A 17,523-nucleotide genomic window follows, 5' to 3' on the forward strand; every position below is an offset into this window, starting at 1 on the left:
TTTTGAAGGATTTTAAAGTACAGACTCCATGTCTGTGAGTAACCACCTCAGGCACTTCTTTGAGATAATAAATTATGTGCTAGTACGATCTGAATCTTTGTGTCTTTTCAGAATAAAATACACTCTTACAGAGACTGTCCTAAGATGTAGTACATGTCCTAAGGGGTTTTTGTCAGTCAGTTCTGTTAATATGAAATGATTTTCTCCAAGTGTTGATGTATTGTGGGCTCTCAAGTGAGCAGATGAAATGAGCTGCGCTCTACAACTAGTGCCAAATGAACTGTTAACTGGGAAGTGTTGGCAAATGGTCGGCCCTGCGGCTGTAGGTCAGTATACTCTTTGCTACAGCTGCATTTTTATAGTCCATCTTGGCTCCAAATGGGTCTGTTATGTTCCAGTCTATGAGCTTTTAACTTTGTCGTCCATAGTGTTTTTACAAATGATTCCTTGACCTTGATGGTGTCACTGTGCTGGAGGTGGTGGTGTGTTTTTTCTCTGTCTGGTCCATAGTGGGCCTCTCAGGCTTCCATACCTACCTGATCAGCTCCAATCAGACCACAAATGAAGATGTGAGTATGAACGTTGAATGAGTTTTACAAATTTATTCAAGGTGATTTATGATCAATCACAAGTAAAAATGTTTTGCTCTTTAGGTTTATGTTTTTGGATGAATTAAGTTTTAAATTGAAATAAGATAGGAGTGGACACCCACTGTCTGAAATTAAAGCTGACTAAACCTTTTCTGTTTACCAACATTATTTCTGCTTGCTATATGTACAAATAACGGGATATAGTTTAGTGAATTTTTATATTTATTCCATACAATCTCTAGTATTTGGTAGCACTGCCTTTTAAACAGGACTCAAAATAAAAGCCGTTTTTTTCTAAATCAAAGTAGGATATTTGGAATTGTGTTCTGAATTATGTTTATATATATATAACCTATGTATATTTATACATATATATATTTATATGGGCAGATTTAAAATGGCTGGATGTACCCAGATCTGTTATAAAAAAAAATAAATGAGTCCTCCCAAAAGAATAAATAGAATCTATTAATAATTGATTATGTTTCTGGTGTCAACCCCTGGATACAACAGGGTTCCTCCTCTATTGTAGGTGCCAGAGTCTGAAACATTTGGGAACTTGTTATTTAAAGCGTAAAAACTCATGTTTTATGCAAAAGTCCTTCTGAAAATGTATCCTTAGTTTGTGTTTATTCATTTGACATGGGTAACCTTGCCGTAGGATAGGCTCCACGAGGAAAATAGTTTGTTGAAGCTCACTGTGAACGTGCACACAGCTTGAGTTCTGGATTCTTTTCAACTCAGAGCAGAGAAAATGTTATCGCAGCTTGGTGCAGTCCATTCTGCTCGCCACTGCATATTGTTAATAAGGTGGAGGATACTTATTGAACTCTGTATGCGTCACCAACACTTTTAGTGTTGGTGGCACATACAACATTGCATCACATGTTCTGTTTGGACATGACTCTAAATGCCTGCTTGTTTAAGATGTTCCCTTTCTTCCAGATAAAAGGGTCGTGGTCTTCTAAAAGAGGGAAGGACAACTACAACCCTTACAGCTCTGGCAATATATTCACTAACTGCTGTGTGGCGCTTTGTGGACCCCTGCCGCCAAGGTATGACGAGTGTGTTGATGTGTTTTTATTTATGAGCTTGTTTGCAAGTTTCCAGATGCACACATCATAACATAAACATTATAACAGAGACATAATATTTAGCAACCCCTCTGTCCTGGAATTTGAGATCCTACTCCGTCTTATTTTATATATTTCTTCCTCTTTTTACTGAAATAATTAACTCCTTTTTCCTCTCATTGTAATTTTTAGTTTTCTCCAGAGGCCAACTTTGAAACGGTCCGTTAAGACTGTTTGATGTGAGGAACTTCTTTGAAATGAGCCTCCCAGCAGCCTTTTCTAAACTTAGCAAAGACGACACAGGAAGAGTGTAAACAATTTCAGGCCTATTCTAACCACATCCAAGATCAAAGCTTTTTAGACTTGTTAGATTTCATCCTTTTTCTGGTCATTTACGAGCCAGCTGTCACAGCTATGTTTTCCTCTCCATGTGACTTTAAGCACTTCTCATGTCCTCATTGCTTCAGTAGTTTGAACAACCTTTCACATTTCTTTGAAGCTGTGGTTCTTGGTGGCCTTTCCATGATTACTGAGCACTAACTGAACAGATACCTGTCATTGAGAGTCTTTTCTGCCTGCTGTTCCCTTTTTTTTTTCTTTTTTTTTTTTTACAAATTTTCATTTACTGCATTTTTATGTTCCTAAAGAGCATAAGCAATCATGTATGCAACTTTTTCATTTCAGCTCTCTTTAACCTTATATTTGTTTTGATGTCTAAAACTGAGGTATATGAAAACAAAAAGAAAAAGCACAGCTTAAAGTTGCAGAGGAGTGACACACTTGGTTTTGAATCAGTGAACTCTGCTGTCAGTGCATCCTGTAGTGATCATCCAGGACAAAAGTAGAGATGGCAAGGTCTCCACCTTGAATTTGAGTTCATTGGGTAAAGATTTACAATTATTAATCCAGTGAGGAGAAGGAAGTGACTAGAATTGGATGCTAAACAATCCAGAACCTTACACAGGGATGTAAAAGCTCCCTTTGGTAATTTATCTCAGTGGTTTGTGACAAAAATCTGAATCCTTGAAAAGCTGAAGGTGTTGTAAAATTACTAAAAACACCCAAGACTTTGTAGTTCTGTAATAAATTTGTCATATAAATGTATCCATAGTTGCCCACATCATAATGCAAACTAAGAAAGGTTCTGTTGAAGGCTTTTAGAGACTTTCCTAAAAAGCCATTTGGGTGCACTGTGCTCTGGCCGTCTCTAGCAATAAATCTCCAGTAATGATTCCCGTGGGTGGTGAGGAGAGTCCTCAGTGCACAGGTGGCTGCCATCTGGGCATCTGTGTCTGTGTTTGTGGCCACAGGCACCGTGCAGCTGGATCTAACGGTATTATGGGAATGTCTCCCTTCACCTAAAGTCCAAGCAAGTAGTACCGCCTCTCACGTTCTCATGCGCAGATCGTTGTGTAGCATTCTCTGCAGAATGGTGCCTTTAAGCGCAACTCAGGCTTCTGCTGCGTTCTCCTTTTAGTTGTTTTTCTCAGAATCAGAAATCGTTCTTCCCTGCAGCCAGCTCAGCCCCCCTGAAACTGTCTGTCTAGACTTCCTTGTGTGAAATGATTTTCCCTTTTGTGCTGTTTAACATCTCTCTAGCTACATGTTTGTCTGCTAGATATTACTCTGTATCTGATCAACCTCTGTCTGGCTGATAAATGGCCTCCGTTTGCTGCATGTAGCCCATTAGCTCTCACATGTGCATGTGCATGCCAGAGTTCAGCAGGTAGTTGTCTAAGCAGCCGCGTCAGGGCTCTACAGCATTAACGATGGGACAGAAACAATGATTCACTCCACTGCCCCACTGCAGGACTGCAGTGATTTATCGCCAAGTTCTGGTTTTATGGATCTCTGTTGGTGGAAATATGGGGGTCTGCACTCACTCAGTTTCTCTCTTGGTCAGGACTTGAATAATAGAGTTTGTGCATAGCTTTATGCATCAAAGTATTTACAGTGTGGGCATGTAAAGGGTCATTTGACCTGTCATAATTCTCTCCACCTTGAAGGAGCCGTGACAGTTTATCTAACTTTAATGTCTTGTTAAATTACCATGGCTTTAATAAAGGTCATCTTGAAATCGTGTTGCTCTGTTATGCTGTTTGCTGTGTTATGTTTGTGAATGAAGACTTTTTGCTCATCTATTCTTGCATTTCTCTGCAGTCTCATTGACAGACGAGGCTTCGTCGAAGCAGATGCACCACAGATGGCACCTCCGACTAACGGCATCACCACCTATGGTGCCACCCAGTCCCAGCAAAGCCACATGGTAAGACACAGACCTGAGACCCCTTTTGTTTCCTCAGGGAGATTTAATAAAAGTGAAAAATACAGACTTGAGTTTCACCAGTTGATGTTGATGTTTATACAGTTGTGCTCAGCTGCTTTAAGTGCAGAGTTTTGTCAAAAATGGAGCAGAGGTGAATACGGGATCCCCTTACCATCTCACTACTTCAATTGAACAAATCTTTTCTAATCTCTGTTGTGCACAGCTGCAAACTGCATGTGATGCTTTAGTCCCATCCTTCTCGGTAACTCTGGTCAAATAATTGAATTTTAAAATGTGAAGATGATTAAAAATAAATCCTAACTTCAGTGTTTTTTATAAGGTGTTTTCAAGCAATATGTTCAACATTTCCACAAAGAATGACACTAATTGTGTAAATAGTTTTTTAAGGATTGAATATTCTTTTGAAGAAAAATATTTGAAAACAAGAATAAAATTGTTCTTTGCTTGAAAAATCTAAATCTTCATTACATGGATACAAGTAAAAAAAATAATGAAGCTATTTTTTCAGATTCCTGTCACTTCTGAGCACATTATGTTTAGCTGAACCAAAGGCAAAAATGCCTCTGGTTTGTTGATTTTGGTTTAGATCAAAGCATATACTTATTAGAATTGCTCAGACCTTGTGTCTGTAATTGCCGCAAAAAGTTGTTTTACAATGTATATAATGCAAATATTCCTCAGATATTTTTATTGTATTTTATACATTGATGCATGCCTTTTCTTTCAATTCAAAATGATGCGCTACTTTGTGTTAAGCTATGACACAAATCCTAACGCAACACACTGAGGTTTGAAGGGTACATGATAACATTTCATAAAGGTAACGGTGTCCACATGTGGTTAATTTCTTTAAATAACCCACCACACAACGAACTCCACTCATCTGTGTTGCTCACGTCAAAGAAAGTAAATCTAGTTGTTGTTTCGCTCTAGATTTAAATTGATGGTTTTGCTCTGGATTCCAGCGACCAAGTCAGCAATAATTTCAGCTGAGTAGGAGACGCTCAGTGTTGCTTGTAAATTAGGTCAACAGAAGCAGTGCTGAGTGTTTTCTTTTCTGTTTTTTTTCCCTGCCACCACGCTGAAAATCTCCACATTGCAGAGCGACATGAGCTGGACAATGAGTCGGTCCATTGTGCTCCAAAAGTCAACAACCCTTTTCTTTAAAGTAGCATCAGCCTGGGAGAATGTAGTTGGTGTTGTTCAGGCAACCTCTGTGTCTGACGCGTGAATGGAGACAACCGTTGTTTACCTCACACATTGCAACCTCGCCTTTTCACTTCTTCCACTGTGCACTACGGTCGTCCTCTTTGTTCTCACCAATCTTGACCTCATCATACTTGCTTTTACATGTGTGTGAGCTGTCTTGACATCAGAAGTGTGTGCTGGGAGGAAAGCCGAAGGTGCATTCCCCTACATTAACGCATCCAGAAATAACAGCAATCTGTCTGCTATAGCTGGCATGTAAACCTTTGCATCGGATTACAAAAGTTCTTCCCAGTCATCCATACAATTGTTCACTTCTATTATGTAACGCCAAGATGTGTTTGGAGGCAAGTAAACAAAGCGCATATATCCCCTTGTTTTGTCGCATGTTGGGCTTGCCATTTTTAGCGGAGTTTCAAAACGCATCTGGATGTTTCCATTGGTCTGGCGATGAAAGCTCTGCTTCCTTGTGATGTGTTTTGTCTGCGAAGCTGCTCAGAAGCCTGACAGCCTGCCATACAGAGAGGGGCCTTTTAAGCTGTTGCTATGGTAACTATGGATGATATGAAGGCACGTCACACCTTGATAACAAACCCCTCTGTTCTGGATCCACCTCAGTTCAGGAGAGGCCTAAGCACATCTTTGTGTCGCCGTCTGAACATTGCCTCCAGTCTTTAATTAGATAGAATCTAAACATCTACAAGCTCTGAGTCAGATGGAAATAAACTGTTGTTTATATCAGTTTTCACCCTTCTTCCTTCCTCTTCCTCTCACACCCAGAGATCAATGTGGTCAACCACTATTTCCGTGTTGATCATTTCACCATGAGAGTCTGTTAAACCCACATTATTTTCAGTTTTACCACCCAATTTCCTTCCTTCAGTTGCATGACTTTTTCTTTGCCATAATAACAGATCTCTAGTGAAAAATGTCACTCAGAAAGGAACAGTTTTTAATCCTCGTTTCTTGCTCAGGCAGGACTCTATGAAGTATTTATCTTCCATTTAGAAAACCTAAATGGGAGATAAACATCAGACTTGTGAGGCTTGTCTCGTATTAAGACCTTTTTAAATTGAATAACTACAAACTAATAAGTAAGTAAATAAATGGGGAACAAACATATTGCACCACAGGGTTTCTGCGAGGTCTTTTGAAAATATTATATTTTGTATTTCTAATTAAATGGAGGCAATTTAGTGGTACTAGGTCTTAAATTACAGTAGTAGAAATATTGAATTTGTACTCTTGTAAAAAAAAAAAAAAACTAATTTAGAAAAAACAAATTTTATGGTTTGTAGTTCTGGCAGAGGTGTGTGTTATGCCATTTTCCAAGGGTAATCGGTGAAACTGGGTGAAGTTAGGATGCAGAATAGAACCATAAATAGAAGCTTAAGTTCTTAAATATAAACGTTTGTTGTGTCATCATGGCTGCATGTCAGCAAACCAAAACACATTTTCTCTGGATCACCTGCAGTTCAAGGCTGGTCTGAGCAGTCTTGTCCGTTCTTGTTCTGTCGATTCCTTCTAAGGGAAAGTGCTGAGGTGCTTGGTTAATATTGTTTTTAAGCAAAGTAAAACTAAGTGATGTTTGACTCTTTTTTTTCTACTTTAAAGGTGCAAACACAGCAGAGTGAGGTTTATGTATTGCACATAGGATGCGGCACTTTTCAGAACCTTAAAAACCACAAACTTGCCCGTATTTTGTTTGGATTTCATGTGTGAAGAATAACACAAAGTAGTCCATAATTGTGTAGTGAATAAACAAATGTACATGGCTGTGTCAATTTGTTAACAAATAAAAAATACAAATACTGTGAAGTCCATTTATTTTTCAATTTATTGTTGAAAATAAATACTGACCTATTGTTAAGGTAAGAGCTAAAGGTGCTTTTGGGGTAAATCTTCAATTTACACATTGGAGCTGAAATTGTTGCCTATTATGTCTGTACTTTAACTAGAATGATGAACATGCTTTGATCTAAACCACTCTATTGTAGTTCAGCTGTTTTGGAGTTACAAGTGTCTTCTGTTCTTTTTAGGTCAGTGACATTGAGACAGAAAGGTGAGCAGTTGAGGCCTGACCTTTGCTCTTTTCGTTAGGTCTCTTGAGTGCTGTGGGATGAAGGGCAATCACCTTTGTTTAGCTGATAATTACACCAACTGAAGTGGGGATTGAGTTGCTTTGTCTTTGGGGTTTCTATTTTGTGTTTTCTGCATTTCTAACCAGACTACTAACATTTATTTCTCTTTCTCCCTCTTATCCAATCACCTCTGCCTTCATCTTCTGCTTTCCTTCATTTCTCCTGTCATCTGTCTGGTATCTTGTCTGTCTCTGTGCGTTGTACACCCCCGCCACTTTCCTTGCATGTTGCTGCTTTGTTTTTCCTCAGTGTGATCAAGACCAGTGCATTCAGAGCACCAAATTCGTTTTGCAGGCTGCCGCCACCCCCCTCCTCCAGCAGCAAAGCAGCGAGCCAGTCATCATAACGTCTTCCCCTGAAAACGGGACATCTCTGCCCGCCCGGTCCTCCCTCACGCTAGGCGGGCCTTGCACCTCGCTACCCCTTGGCCAGCCAACCCCGCCGACATCCACCCCCAGCCTGAGCTGCCACGAGGCCGCAGATATGCTGCCGATCCACGGACACACACTAAACCACACGCATCCCCTCCAGGAACAGGCAGCCCTCCACCACTATCTCACGCCAGAGGAAGTGCCGTCACCACCGGGCATGCTTCACTGCGGCAGCCCACTGGGCCACAGCCACACCGTGCAGGCCAGTTTCTACAACCCGGCCAGCCAAGACTCGCTACACGAGGACTCTGTCAGGGGGTTGGTGAAGCTCAGCTCTGTCTGACAGTGGGAGACTTAAAACTCTCCTGAGCTGCTTTGGTATTGGCTCACTTCCTCTTGAATTACAGACTCCGCTGCTAGAAACTGTGTTAAAGCTATCTGAAGTGAAGAAAAACGTGTTCTCAGCCATCATGTTGCCAAACCTGTCTGCTGGAACTGAGAGAAAAGTTACAGCTTGTGTGCGACAACTCAGAGATAAACTGTTGGGTTTATTTTGTACTTCAAGGGAAGATTAGACAACTTTAATTTGATTATCTGCAAACTGGACTTTGCTTTTCAAAGCGTTATCTACGTCTGTAAGCCATTTCGAGCAAAAACAAAGGAACTGATTCAACACTTCAGGTCAGAAAGCTGCATTTCTGCCACTGGATCGGTCCGGATTTTTGTTAAATAATATTGAACCGACTTGCCTGTTGCTGATCTGACCATGTCTCCTGCCTTTATTCTCAGCATTGTGATGGTTTATGTCATTATGTTGCATATCATCCTGCTTTTTCTATGTAAAAGAAATCAAAGACTGTTGTATTGTACCATAGTTACTACAACTCTTACAAATTATATTTCCTGTGGATATTAATAAAACACCAACTTTTTACCAGATTCTAGTGCATATAAATTGAAAGTATGAGTGTGTATGGTGAGTTTGTCTTGTGCCCACTCATTTTAAGATCTTTTTCCAGTAGTTTCCAGAGGAAGGTAAGAAGTTATTTCCTCTCTGCTGCCACTTTGTGGTTGATCAGACGTACTGCAGGTAACAGCGTTTGCGTCAGCAGGGTCAAATAAAGAGATGTTCCCTTTCAGCTCAGAGTCCAACCTCAGGATCAGTGAGAAAGTCATGTCTGCTGCGTGCACACCTTGTGGTCAGCCTGTTGCATCTGTTGGCTCTCCTTTCTGGTTGTTCTGCTTTCTGGAGAAGTTTGATACTGAGTTCAGTTTTTTTTTTCCAGGTCTGGGTAAATATGGACAGACCAGAGAGAAAGATTTGAATTTCCTGGCACGCTTTCTAAATGTTATAACTTTGGTTCCACAAAGACGAACCCCATTAATTCTTGTTTTTTTATCCTTCATCACTTCTGTCTTACAAACTAAAGAAATATGAACGTTCACTGTTTCACAGCCAGGTCTGGGTGACAAACATTATTTCCATACTTTAATCTCTCTGTCAAAATGTTGTGACCTTATGTGCTTGTGTCTTATATATAGAGAGGTTTTTTTTTTTCTTCTTTGTCCTTGTGGTCCCTCTTTTCTGTCAAAGTCTGAGTTTCACAGATCTGCAGTGTTTTCAAAATTAACATTTCTGCTAGTCTGAGTTCAGAATTGGTTAGTAAACATGTATTAAGATAAACAAAGTTCACCTTAGACCTTATAGTTTGTGGTAAAGTCACACAACTGAAGAGTTGTGCTGTTGTGAGGCAGCAGCTGTTCTTTTTATAGCTTAAACTCAAACCCAAGAATACAAGATGTCAGTAAGACATTCTGTTGACTTTTATTTATAAAACCACAGAGGATACAAGAGCCATTTCTCTTCTTCACTACAGAAGGCAATACAGACAATCCAGAATTGATATTTATTTTTAACTTAATAGATATTAGATTTTGAATAGTCACTTTAATATTGGTTGTCTTCACATGAAGGTTTATATGAAATGCATCTGATATTTCTGCAGAAATTTAAGTTTATTTGAAAAGGATAAAGAATGGGCTCTTTTAAATTAGAAAATTTGTTTTTTGACAAAATACATTAATGAAATGTAAAATACAATCGTGCACAATGATGGTGCAAAGATATTAGTTACACAGATGTTTTTTTTTTTTCTGTATTGCACATTGCACCAAAAAACAAATATTCATTGTCTCAGTTTAAAACCTGCATATAATTTAAATTATAAGCTAAGCTTAAGTGCTTAAATACGTTTGTCCTATTTTCTGTCATCCATAAATCTGTCCAGTCAGTACCACAAAGACGAACCCCATCAACCTCGCTAACAGTTTGAGATTAGCTTAGACCTGAAATTCAAACCTGACGTCTATCATGTGGGTCACTGGAAGCTAACTGAACCCTGACCAACAGCGCGTTGGCTTCGAGTCACCATAACTTCACATCATTGAGTTCCAGGTCTCCCATGATCTCCAGCTGGTCGATACTGCTCAGGTCCTGCACCCGGTGTCTGAACTCAAACAGGTGTGACCCGTTCACTGCCAGCTTGAACTGATGGGGCTGACAGAGCAGGAGCATCTGGAGAGGGAAGAAATGTTGAGGAATACTAATCCAGAATGCACCGAGGTGAAAGTTCAAAGATGAACTGACCAGAATTGGGTCACTTTTTCTTCTCGTCGGTGAATGATTTTGTCGTAATTTGTAATGTAAATGTGTTCAATGACAGCTATTAAGGTAAAAATGGGAAATCTAATTTGTGCATCTCTAAAATCTTGAAAGTTGCTGGTTTCTCCTACCTCAAAGTATTCGCCCGGCGAGAAGGGAAAGAAGGGCAGCTCCCTCTCCTCCTGACCCCAGGATCCGTCCAGGTACGAGTTCCTGATGAACACGCCTGACTTCATGCGGGGGTTCAGATGGAGAGCAATGTTCTCCGTCTTGCTGTTGCAGAGGTTGACTGTGAAACTGGAACACAGGTAAAAATATGTGTATATTTCTTTTTCATAGAATGTGATGGATACTAGATTAAGAAAAGAAAAATCTTACTAAAATAATTTAGCTACATTACACAATTTGTATTATTCCATAGAATGTTATCACATAATTGTAATGTGATGAATGAAAAGTTCAGAGAATTTGAATACATTTACATATTATCAATCATTTGTTTACCTGTGAGGGTACATGCTGACCTGTCCTTTTATTGTGATGTGCTGTCCTGGGTTCAGTCCTTTGAGAATACTGCCTTTGTAAGGAAGACCCTGTAACAACAACATTAACTCTCACTATTATTTTTCTCCCAAGTTTGTCACATGATCTTCTATGACTGAGCTGAATACAGTAGTGCATATATAAGGTGTTCACAGCGCTTCCTTCATTTTATGTCACATTCTTATTGCAAATTATACTGACGTCATGTCTCAAAATTCTTCATACAAAGGCTCCATTATAACATGTGGAAAAAAAGTTTAAAAGGCTGTGAATAAATGTGATTTCCTGGTTTTATAATTTTGCAAAAATTTCAAAAAGCTCCACAATGTCACAATGGGGTATTTGGTGTGTAGAATTTTTAGGCAATAGATTAATTTATTACAATTAGAAATAAGTTTGTAATATAAGGAAAAACAAAGCGCTGTGAATCCTTTCCGGATGCACAGAGCATCCGCTATTTACAAATATTGCAAATATAACGTTAAGGGTCTGTATTCTCAGAGTTTTAGATTAAGGGTGACCGAGTCAGCTGCTGAGAGTGACTGAGCGATGAGTCAACAGAAATTCCTGTCTTAGTGAAGAACGTGATCGACCGCATGACACCGTCTTCTACGGTTGATACACAAAACGACAAAAATACCCTTTATGAAATCAGCTGATAGTATTAACTGATCATTGAGTTTAGACTAGGTGTTAAAAAAAAAAAAAGTAGCATGAAGATGAAACTTTGCAAAATTGAATTAATAACCACACAACACCATAGTAACTATAGCTTATTTACATCATTGTTTCATTGATTTGTGGGATTCATTGAGAATACCTGCCCAAATAAACTGTGATAAACTCTACAGCATGGTAAATAAGCTTGGGTGACCACGGACCCATAAACATTCAGGACGTGTGATGTAGTTTTTATTGCATCATAAGACACCATGGAAGTTCTAACTTCATGGACCTGCTAAAAAACAGAAGAAACTCACCAAATCACCTGACTCTGAATATATTGCCTAAAAGAGAAAAACATGTTTAGAAATGATTCACAAGAAAAAGAGAGTGAACGCAAAAGAAAATTGGAAAAGAGTTAGTTACTGAGTTTGGGATGTAGCCAATAGCGTGAACCCTGACATTCCCAGAAATAGAAAACGTGTCGACCCTGGTCAGAGGAATTCTGTGTTTGTATTCCAGCAGGTGAGAACCATTTACTGCCACCTAAAGGTAAAGACAGACATTCAGTTAGTTTATGTTCTTCAGCTACAGCAGCACACAGGCTGATGAAGGGCTGCTTCACCTTAAAGCCATTCTTGTTTACTAGAATGATGGTCTCGAAGGGGGCTCCGCGTTTGTAGGGCAGCTGGTGGAGCGTCTCCTCTTTGCCCCACTCCTCCTGCAGCAGGGAGTTACAAACCACACATGGGGAGTCACTGAAGCGAGGGCTGAAGTGGAGAGCGACGTCTGAGCGTGGTTTGGTGCTGCAGCCGCTTGACAGGTCCACCTGAAACCTGCAGAGAGGACGAACACACAAGTCATGGCTTAAGTTATAAACATACACTCAGACATATAAATATATCCATCAGCAGTGGCACAGGATGATGGTGTCCATGCCATGCTGCACTGATGCAGTAATTCATGCAACATGGGCCTCATATTGAGTGCATATAGTCTCCAGTGTGCCATCACACTTTTTAGTAGGCTGACATACTTTAGTTGCAATTCCCTTTTCATTGAACTAAATCAAGTTTTCAACTATACTCTTAATTTAGGCAGAATCACTGATAGGTGTGGAAAGTTGGGAAGGCTCTACTAAGAAGGTTCGAGTTTAAATGTTTCTAAACACAACAGACTGCTCTATAAGTGCTATCTGCTCAGTTTGATTGGAAAAATCACCTGTCAGCTTCTGGTGGCACAGTACCCTGGATGATGATGATCTCCCCTGGATGCAGGCCTCCAGGTATGGGACCAGTGTACGGGATCACCTGAAAAGGAAGGTAAAGTTAAAACCACTGTATCTATACCGATAGTCTGGCTTCTGCTTAATATTTGATTGCTAAAACATCCCTCATACTCGGGACCGATTAATCAAATGAGAACGGAAGCGGCTTAAACGGAGAAATTAAGAGAGTTCATTGGGAACGGCAGTGAACGCCAACAATAAACGGAACCTCTTACCGGATCCAGAACGGTGTGTTTTGCATTGGCCACAGACATCGAGCCCCGGGTGTCCTGACGAGCAGCAGCGGGTGACGGACGGCTGACAGTCGGTGGTTTCTGCAGTAAACAGCGGCAGCTTTGGGCTTTGCTGCGCTACCAGCTGATGGTACCAGTGGCCATATTTACTCCATCAACGATCAGCGCATGCGCACAATCTACCATGTGATCAGGCTTGCATATGAAAACAGGCTTGTTTTTTTTTTGTCCTGCTGTTTACTCATCCATGCTCAACTGCTACTGCTCAGAAGAGCACACATACGCTTGAAAATAATCTGAATGTGTGCTAAAAGTTTGAAGCAAGTTCCTTTGCAGCCAAACAGTCAACAAAAAAAGAAATAAGAATAAAAGACGAAATGTTAATTACAATATTGGCAAAGGAGAGCGTGTCTCCTCTGTTTTTTATTAGGATAACTCGTATATAAGTTGTATTTGAGAGCATTGGGAACAATCTAAAATAAATACATGAAATTAGCTGTTCATGCAAGGTGACTTTGTTATACTTTTAATATATATATGTGAGAAAGTGTTTACTGTTCTACATTGAATAAAAATCAATGTAGACTTTTTGTCCTCAACAAGCAACATGTTTTTATTGCTTTATATCAGAATTCCGAGTTGCATTGAATGCATCAAAAATTAGAACAGTTGTCTAAAATAGCATTCGTGGGTTGGGAGAACAGGTTTCTGTCTGCTGGTGACAAACAGACTGTTTAAGAGCAAGTTATGGGTCTTGGTAAGTGTGTTGAGCAGAATATAGTTTATTCTTTTCGGTGATATAGATACCTTATTTATTTGTCAGAAGCGGTTTAGGCTACTAATATGAGTTCCCGATATTTTGAAGACGTGAGACGATCAAGACCTGTGTTGTACTCGGGTTCAGGTTCAACCCAAAGCCGCTGCTCAGTCCACCCAGATCAGAACTGCTGACATCCACAACAGATTTGATAGACTTCCTTTTGGGAAGGAAGTCTATCTGCTTTTCCCTTTGGGAAAAGCAGATAGACTCTTCAGATATCTGCAGCTATCTGAAAAAGCTGTAGATAGAGGAGTGGGTGTGGCACGATCAGAAAAGCTGTCAGATTTCTGTTTGTGTGAAACTTTATATTGTGATTAAAAAAAAAGATTATTTTGTAGTATATTCCAATATAAAGGTGCAGGTCTGTGTCTCAAGATGCAACTCCTGCTGCAGAGCACATGCTCCAGGTGTAAACTAGCACTTCATTTACCTAAAGGTATTTTATTGTTGTTGCATTAATTTTGACTTATGGGATTTTCATGTGACAAAATAATTGTATTAAATTGTAGCAAATAAAATTGAATTTGATTTGAACTTTTCTGTTTTCTATGCATTTCAAAATCAATTCATTCCAGTTCAAAAATACTTTGTTGATTCTAGAGGGAAATTAAATGTTGTTGTAAGTTATTTAATTAAGATGCTGATGATGATGGCTGTGAGCAGTAGATGTCTGTATTACTATGAATTTGAAGAAGCCTCTGACTGAAGGCACTGATTTTCATTGCCAGTCTTCTGAAGAAGATGGTCAGGGTTATCCAGAATTTTCTTGTTTTTATGTAAAATCCTTTTTTGCATCATCATCTCCAGGGATTTTCTCTGTCATTCCCAATACAGAACCAATTATACAATTTATACAAAGATTCCTTAAATAATTTATATTATTATACAAGTTGTATATGAATCTATTATTATTTTACTGCACATTACATTTTCTATTTTCTTTTTCTTTTTTTAACAGAATCTGCTGCCATCACAGGAGGAGTAGGTAAGTTTCAGATGCTCGGGTTTGTCTGTTTCTTCATGCCATAACAGGACAAATTGGGCTACACATATTATTTGTAATATGTAGTTTTACAACCCATTGAAAATAAGTTAATTTTCAATTTGTGCATCTTTAAAAAAAAATAGGGTGAATATCTGATTACAGGTGCAAGGACAAAATCTTTTTACATCTCATCCTGATGAGATGAGGACCTATCAAAGGTCTCTCAGGATACATCTTGCATTTAGAGCTTCCCAGAAATAAAGCATCAGTTCTGTTTGGCTTCAAATTAAATAATTTTCTTGGTAAACTCACAGGAATATCAACATATATTCTAACATCAGTTATACGTGCTTTCCATGCAGTAGGAGCAATTGGTGCAGTGCTCATGGCCCCTGCTGCCTTGACCGCCATTGGTTTCACCTCAGCTGGGATAGCAGCGGGCTCCTACGCTGCGAGCATGATGTCTGCTACTGCCACCGCTAATGGAGGCGGGGTGACAGCAGGAAGCCTGGTTGCGATTCTACAGTCTGCAGGTATCTAACACTGTAGTCAACGCTACAGTTGACTTGATTCTGGTTTTAAGAATTATGCTTGCTGTTTTAAACAAGATAAAATACAGTTCTGCTCAAAACAATAGCTACAAAGTAGTAGCAACAGCAGTGATTTAGTTCATATAACTTTATACAGCTGTTAACACTCCCTAAGCTCTTAATGTGTTTGTTAATGTTGCACTTTTTTCCAACGCCCATAGATAAGGAAGCAGCAGAAATACACATTTCTTCCTGTTCATTTCAAATTGGGAATGTGTGAACTTTTATTGGCATTAATGAGGCTGTTCACACTACTATGTTGACTGTAACCTGACTTCAGCTTCGCAAACTCTGCTCAAAGGAAAAAAAGAAACCCACTAGAGCACATGTGTCAAACTCAAAGCCCGGGGGCCAAATCTGGCCCGCCGTAGCTTTTTATATGGCCCTCCACAGACTAGACTAAACACTAAGTGTGATTAAATATTATATTATCAATCATATCAATGAAGTTTTTATCTGTTTACTGCCAATTTATATCAATCAATCCCTCCAGTTTCTTGAGAATTTAGTTGATGTATGATTATAGTCCATGATTTATACAGCGAGTAAATAAAAAGTCTCATTCATTATTAGTTCCTGAAGGGACTGAAAAGATTATCAAAAATGTTATGTAATTTTAAGAATTCATTGATATATTAACAGTTTGTGAACACGCTTTTTGAACATGTTCTGGCACAACCGGCCCTTTAAGAACCTTCATGATCTTGATTTGGCCCAAAACGAAAATGAGTTTGACACACCTGCACTAGAGCTTATGTTTTTCCCCTTACAACTTTAATAATCCTGTTTGGTTGATGTATGGGCTTTTTTCCTGCAGGTGCATCTGGTTTTACAGCGTTTGCCAACACGGTTGTGGCCAGCATTGGAGGTGCTCTTGGAACCGTTATTGGAGTTGGAGTGGAAAGGCTGTCAAACATCTTTCAGAAACGAAAGAAACAAAAAAGAAGGGAGGAAGCAATGCAAGCCATTCTGTTTGGTGTCGCTGCAGGGGCTTTATTTCTCTGGTTAAAACGCTAATTATTATTTTTGCTTTCCCAGTATTGGTGACCTCACATTACATATTTCACTGGTGAGGAACTAAAAGAGCCACTTCATCATCTCATTTCTGTTTCATTGATGCTCCAGTTAAACAAAAAAAGACAGAAACCAACTTTCATTAATTTCTTTACATAAAGTTTAAAATATATTAATACCCTGTGTGATGATCAATACAAAGTGAAATAGAAGAAACATTATTCATGGATTTCTAATTGACTATAACGTAAAACTAAATTTGTATTAATTCCCCTGGGAGTATTCAGGGGAGTGATACAGGATCTATATTTGTATTTATTTTTTTCTGAACTGCCTTCCGCTACAGATTTGACATTACTTTTTTGATTTTGCTTTTTTCAGTTGAAACCAGAAGAATACATTTATCAAATAAGTATATGTAAACTTCTAGTTTCAACTGTAACTAGAATCTTAGATATTTAAGAAAAATAATTCCCTACTATCTGAATAAAAAAAATATTTATTCTGGTAAATGGTATGGAGTGTCATGTAAAGTAGAGTTTAGCCTCCCTCCCAAGGGAAGTCCAGGTTTAAGGAGTATCTAAATAACAAAAATGTTTTGACATTATAAAAAGGTTATATGAAATTAGGAAATGTAATTTTGACTAGCCTACAGTGTAAAGTACTGTGAAGCAGTAGTACTTATTGGGAATTGTAACAATTATCAGTAATAATCATGTTCAATGTATTTCCAAATTAGAAATGACCTATAACCTCAATTAAAGTTGATCAGAGTTTAATGAAGGTTGTTGACCTGTAGTGGTGTGATGAGTCTCAAGTCGATGGTAGAGGAAAGGTTGATAAAAAGAGAATCTGAAAGGAGAAGGGTGATTAACCGGAGTGCAAGAGGGGCGGGGGACAGAAACACACAGGAGTTGATTAACACACTATTGCTCCACTTTATTTTTGAAACAGGATTATTTGGATTTGTTTTTCCAATAAAGTTTGGGACAAAAATTCTTGAGTATAACTGGTTAAAAAAAAAAAGGCATATGATTAAATTTGCTGTCATTGTCGC

At 38.9% G+C, this 17,523-nt stretch overlaps 3 protein-coding genes across 5 annotated transcripts in view; 2 read left to right on the plus strand and 1 right to left on the minus strand.

Annotated features, from left to right (window-relative positions):
- LOC129365389 (palmitoyltransferase ZDHHC14-like) overlaps window positions 1-8,607 on the plus strand; it is a 42,447-nt gene extending 33,840 nt beyond the window's left edge. Inside the window, exons 7-11 of one of the 3 annotated variants that reach the window (XM_055038567.1) lie at window positions 467-569; window positions 1,536-1,645; window positions 3,824-3,929; window positions 7,196-7,218; window positions 7,592-7,749. In XM_055038567.1, the coding sequence (XP_054894542.1) occupies window positions 467-569; window positions 1,536-1,645; window positions 3,824-3,929; window positions 7,196-7,218; window positions 7,592-7,643 (394 nt within the window). In that variant the 3' untranslated portion in view covers window positions 7,644-7,749. Of the gene's footprint in view, window positions 1-466; window positions 570-1,535; window positions 1,646-3,823; window positions 3,930-7,195; window positions 7,219-7,546 lie in introns of all 3 variants that reach the window. The other 2 variants (XM_055038565.1, XM_055038566.1) reach the window with 2 other exon arrangements.
- Window positions 8,608-9,470: 863 nt separating this feature from the next.
- LOC129365657 (galectin-8-like) lies at window positions 9,471-13,216 on the minus strand. The gene is made up of 8 exons (XM_055039003.1): window positions 13,040-13,216; window positions 12,758-12,846; window positions 12,162-12,372; window positions 11,963-12,082; window positions 11,854-11,880; window positions 10,835-10,923; window positions 10,462-10,627; window positions 9,471-10,243 (listed from the first exon to the last, which is right to left on the minus strand). Exons 1-8 carry the CDS (start codon window positions 13,076-13,078, stop codon window positions 10,094-10,096), a joined length of 891 nt encoding a protein of 296 aa, XP_054894978.1. The 5' UTR covers window positions 13,079-13,216; the 3' UTR covers window positions 9,471-10,093.
- A 534-nt stretch (window positions 13,217-13,750) lies between these two features.
- On the plus strand, window positions 13,751-17,245 carry LOC129365342 (interferon alpha-inducible protein 27-like protein 2A). The gene is made up of 4 exons (XM_055038502.1): window positions 13,751-13,814; window positions 14,836-14,862; window positions 15,225-15,395; window positions 16,270-17,245. The coding sequence occupies exons 1-4, from the start codon at window positions 13,805-13,807 to the stop codon at window positions 16,467-16,469; spliced, it is 408 nt and encodes a 135-aa protein (XP_054894477.1). The 5' UTR covers window positions 13,751-13,804; the 3' UTR covers window positions 16,470-17,245.
- Window positions 17,246-17,523: the final 278 nt, after the last annotated feature.

This window comes from Poeciliopsis prolifica, unplaced genomic scaffold, assembly GCF_027474105.1.
Source record: "Poeciliopsis prolifica strain line A6 unplaced genomic scaffold, Auburn_PproV2 SCAFFOLD013, whole genome shotgun sequence".
In the NCBI taxonomy this organism is placed as follows: Eukaryota; Metazoa; Chordata; class Actinopteri; order Cyprinodontiformes; family Poeciliidae; genus Poeciliopsis; species Poeciliopsis prolifica.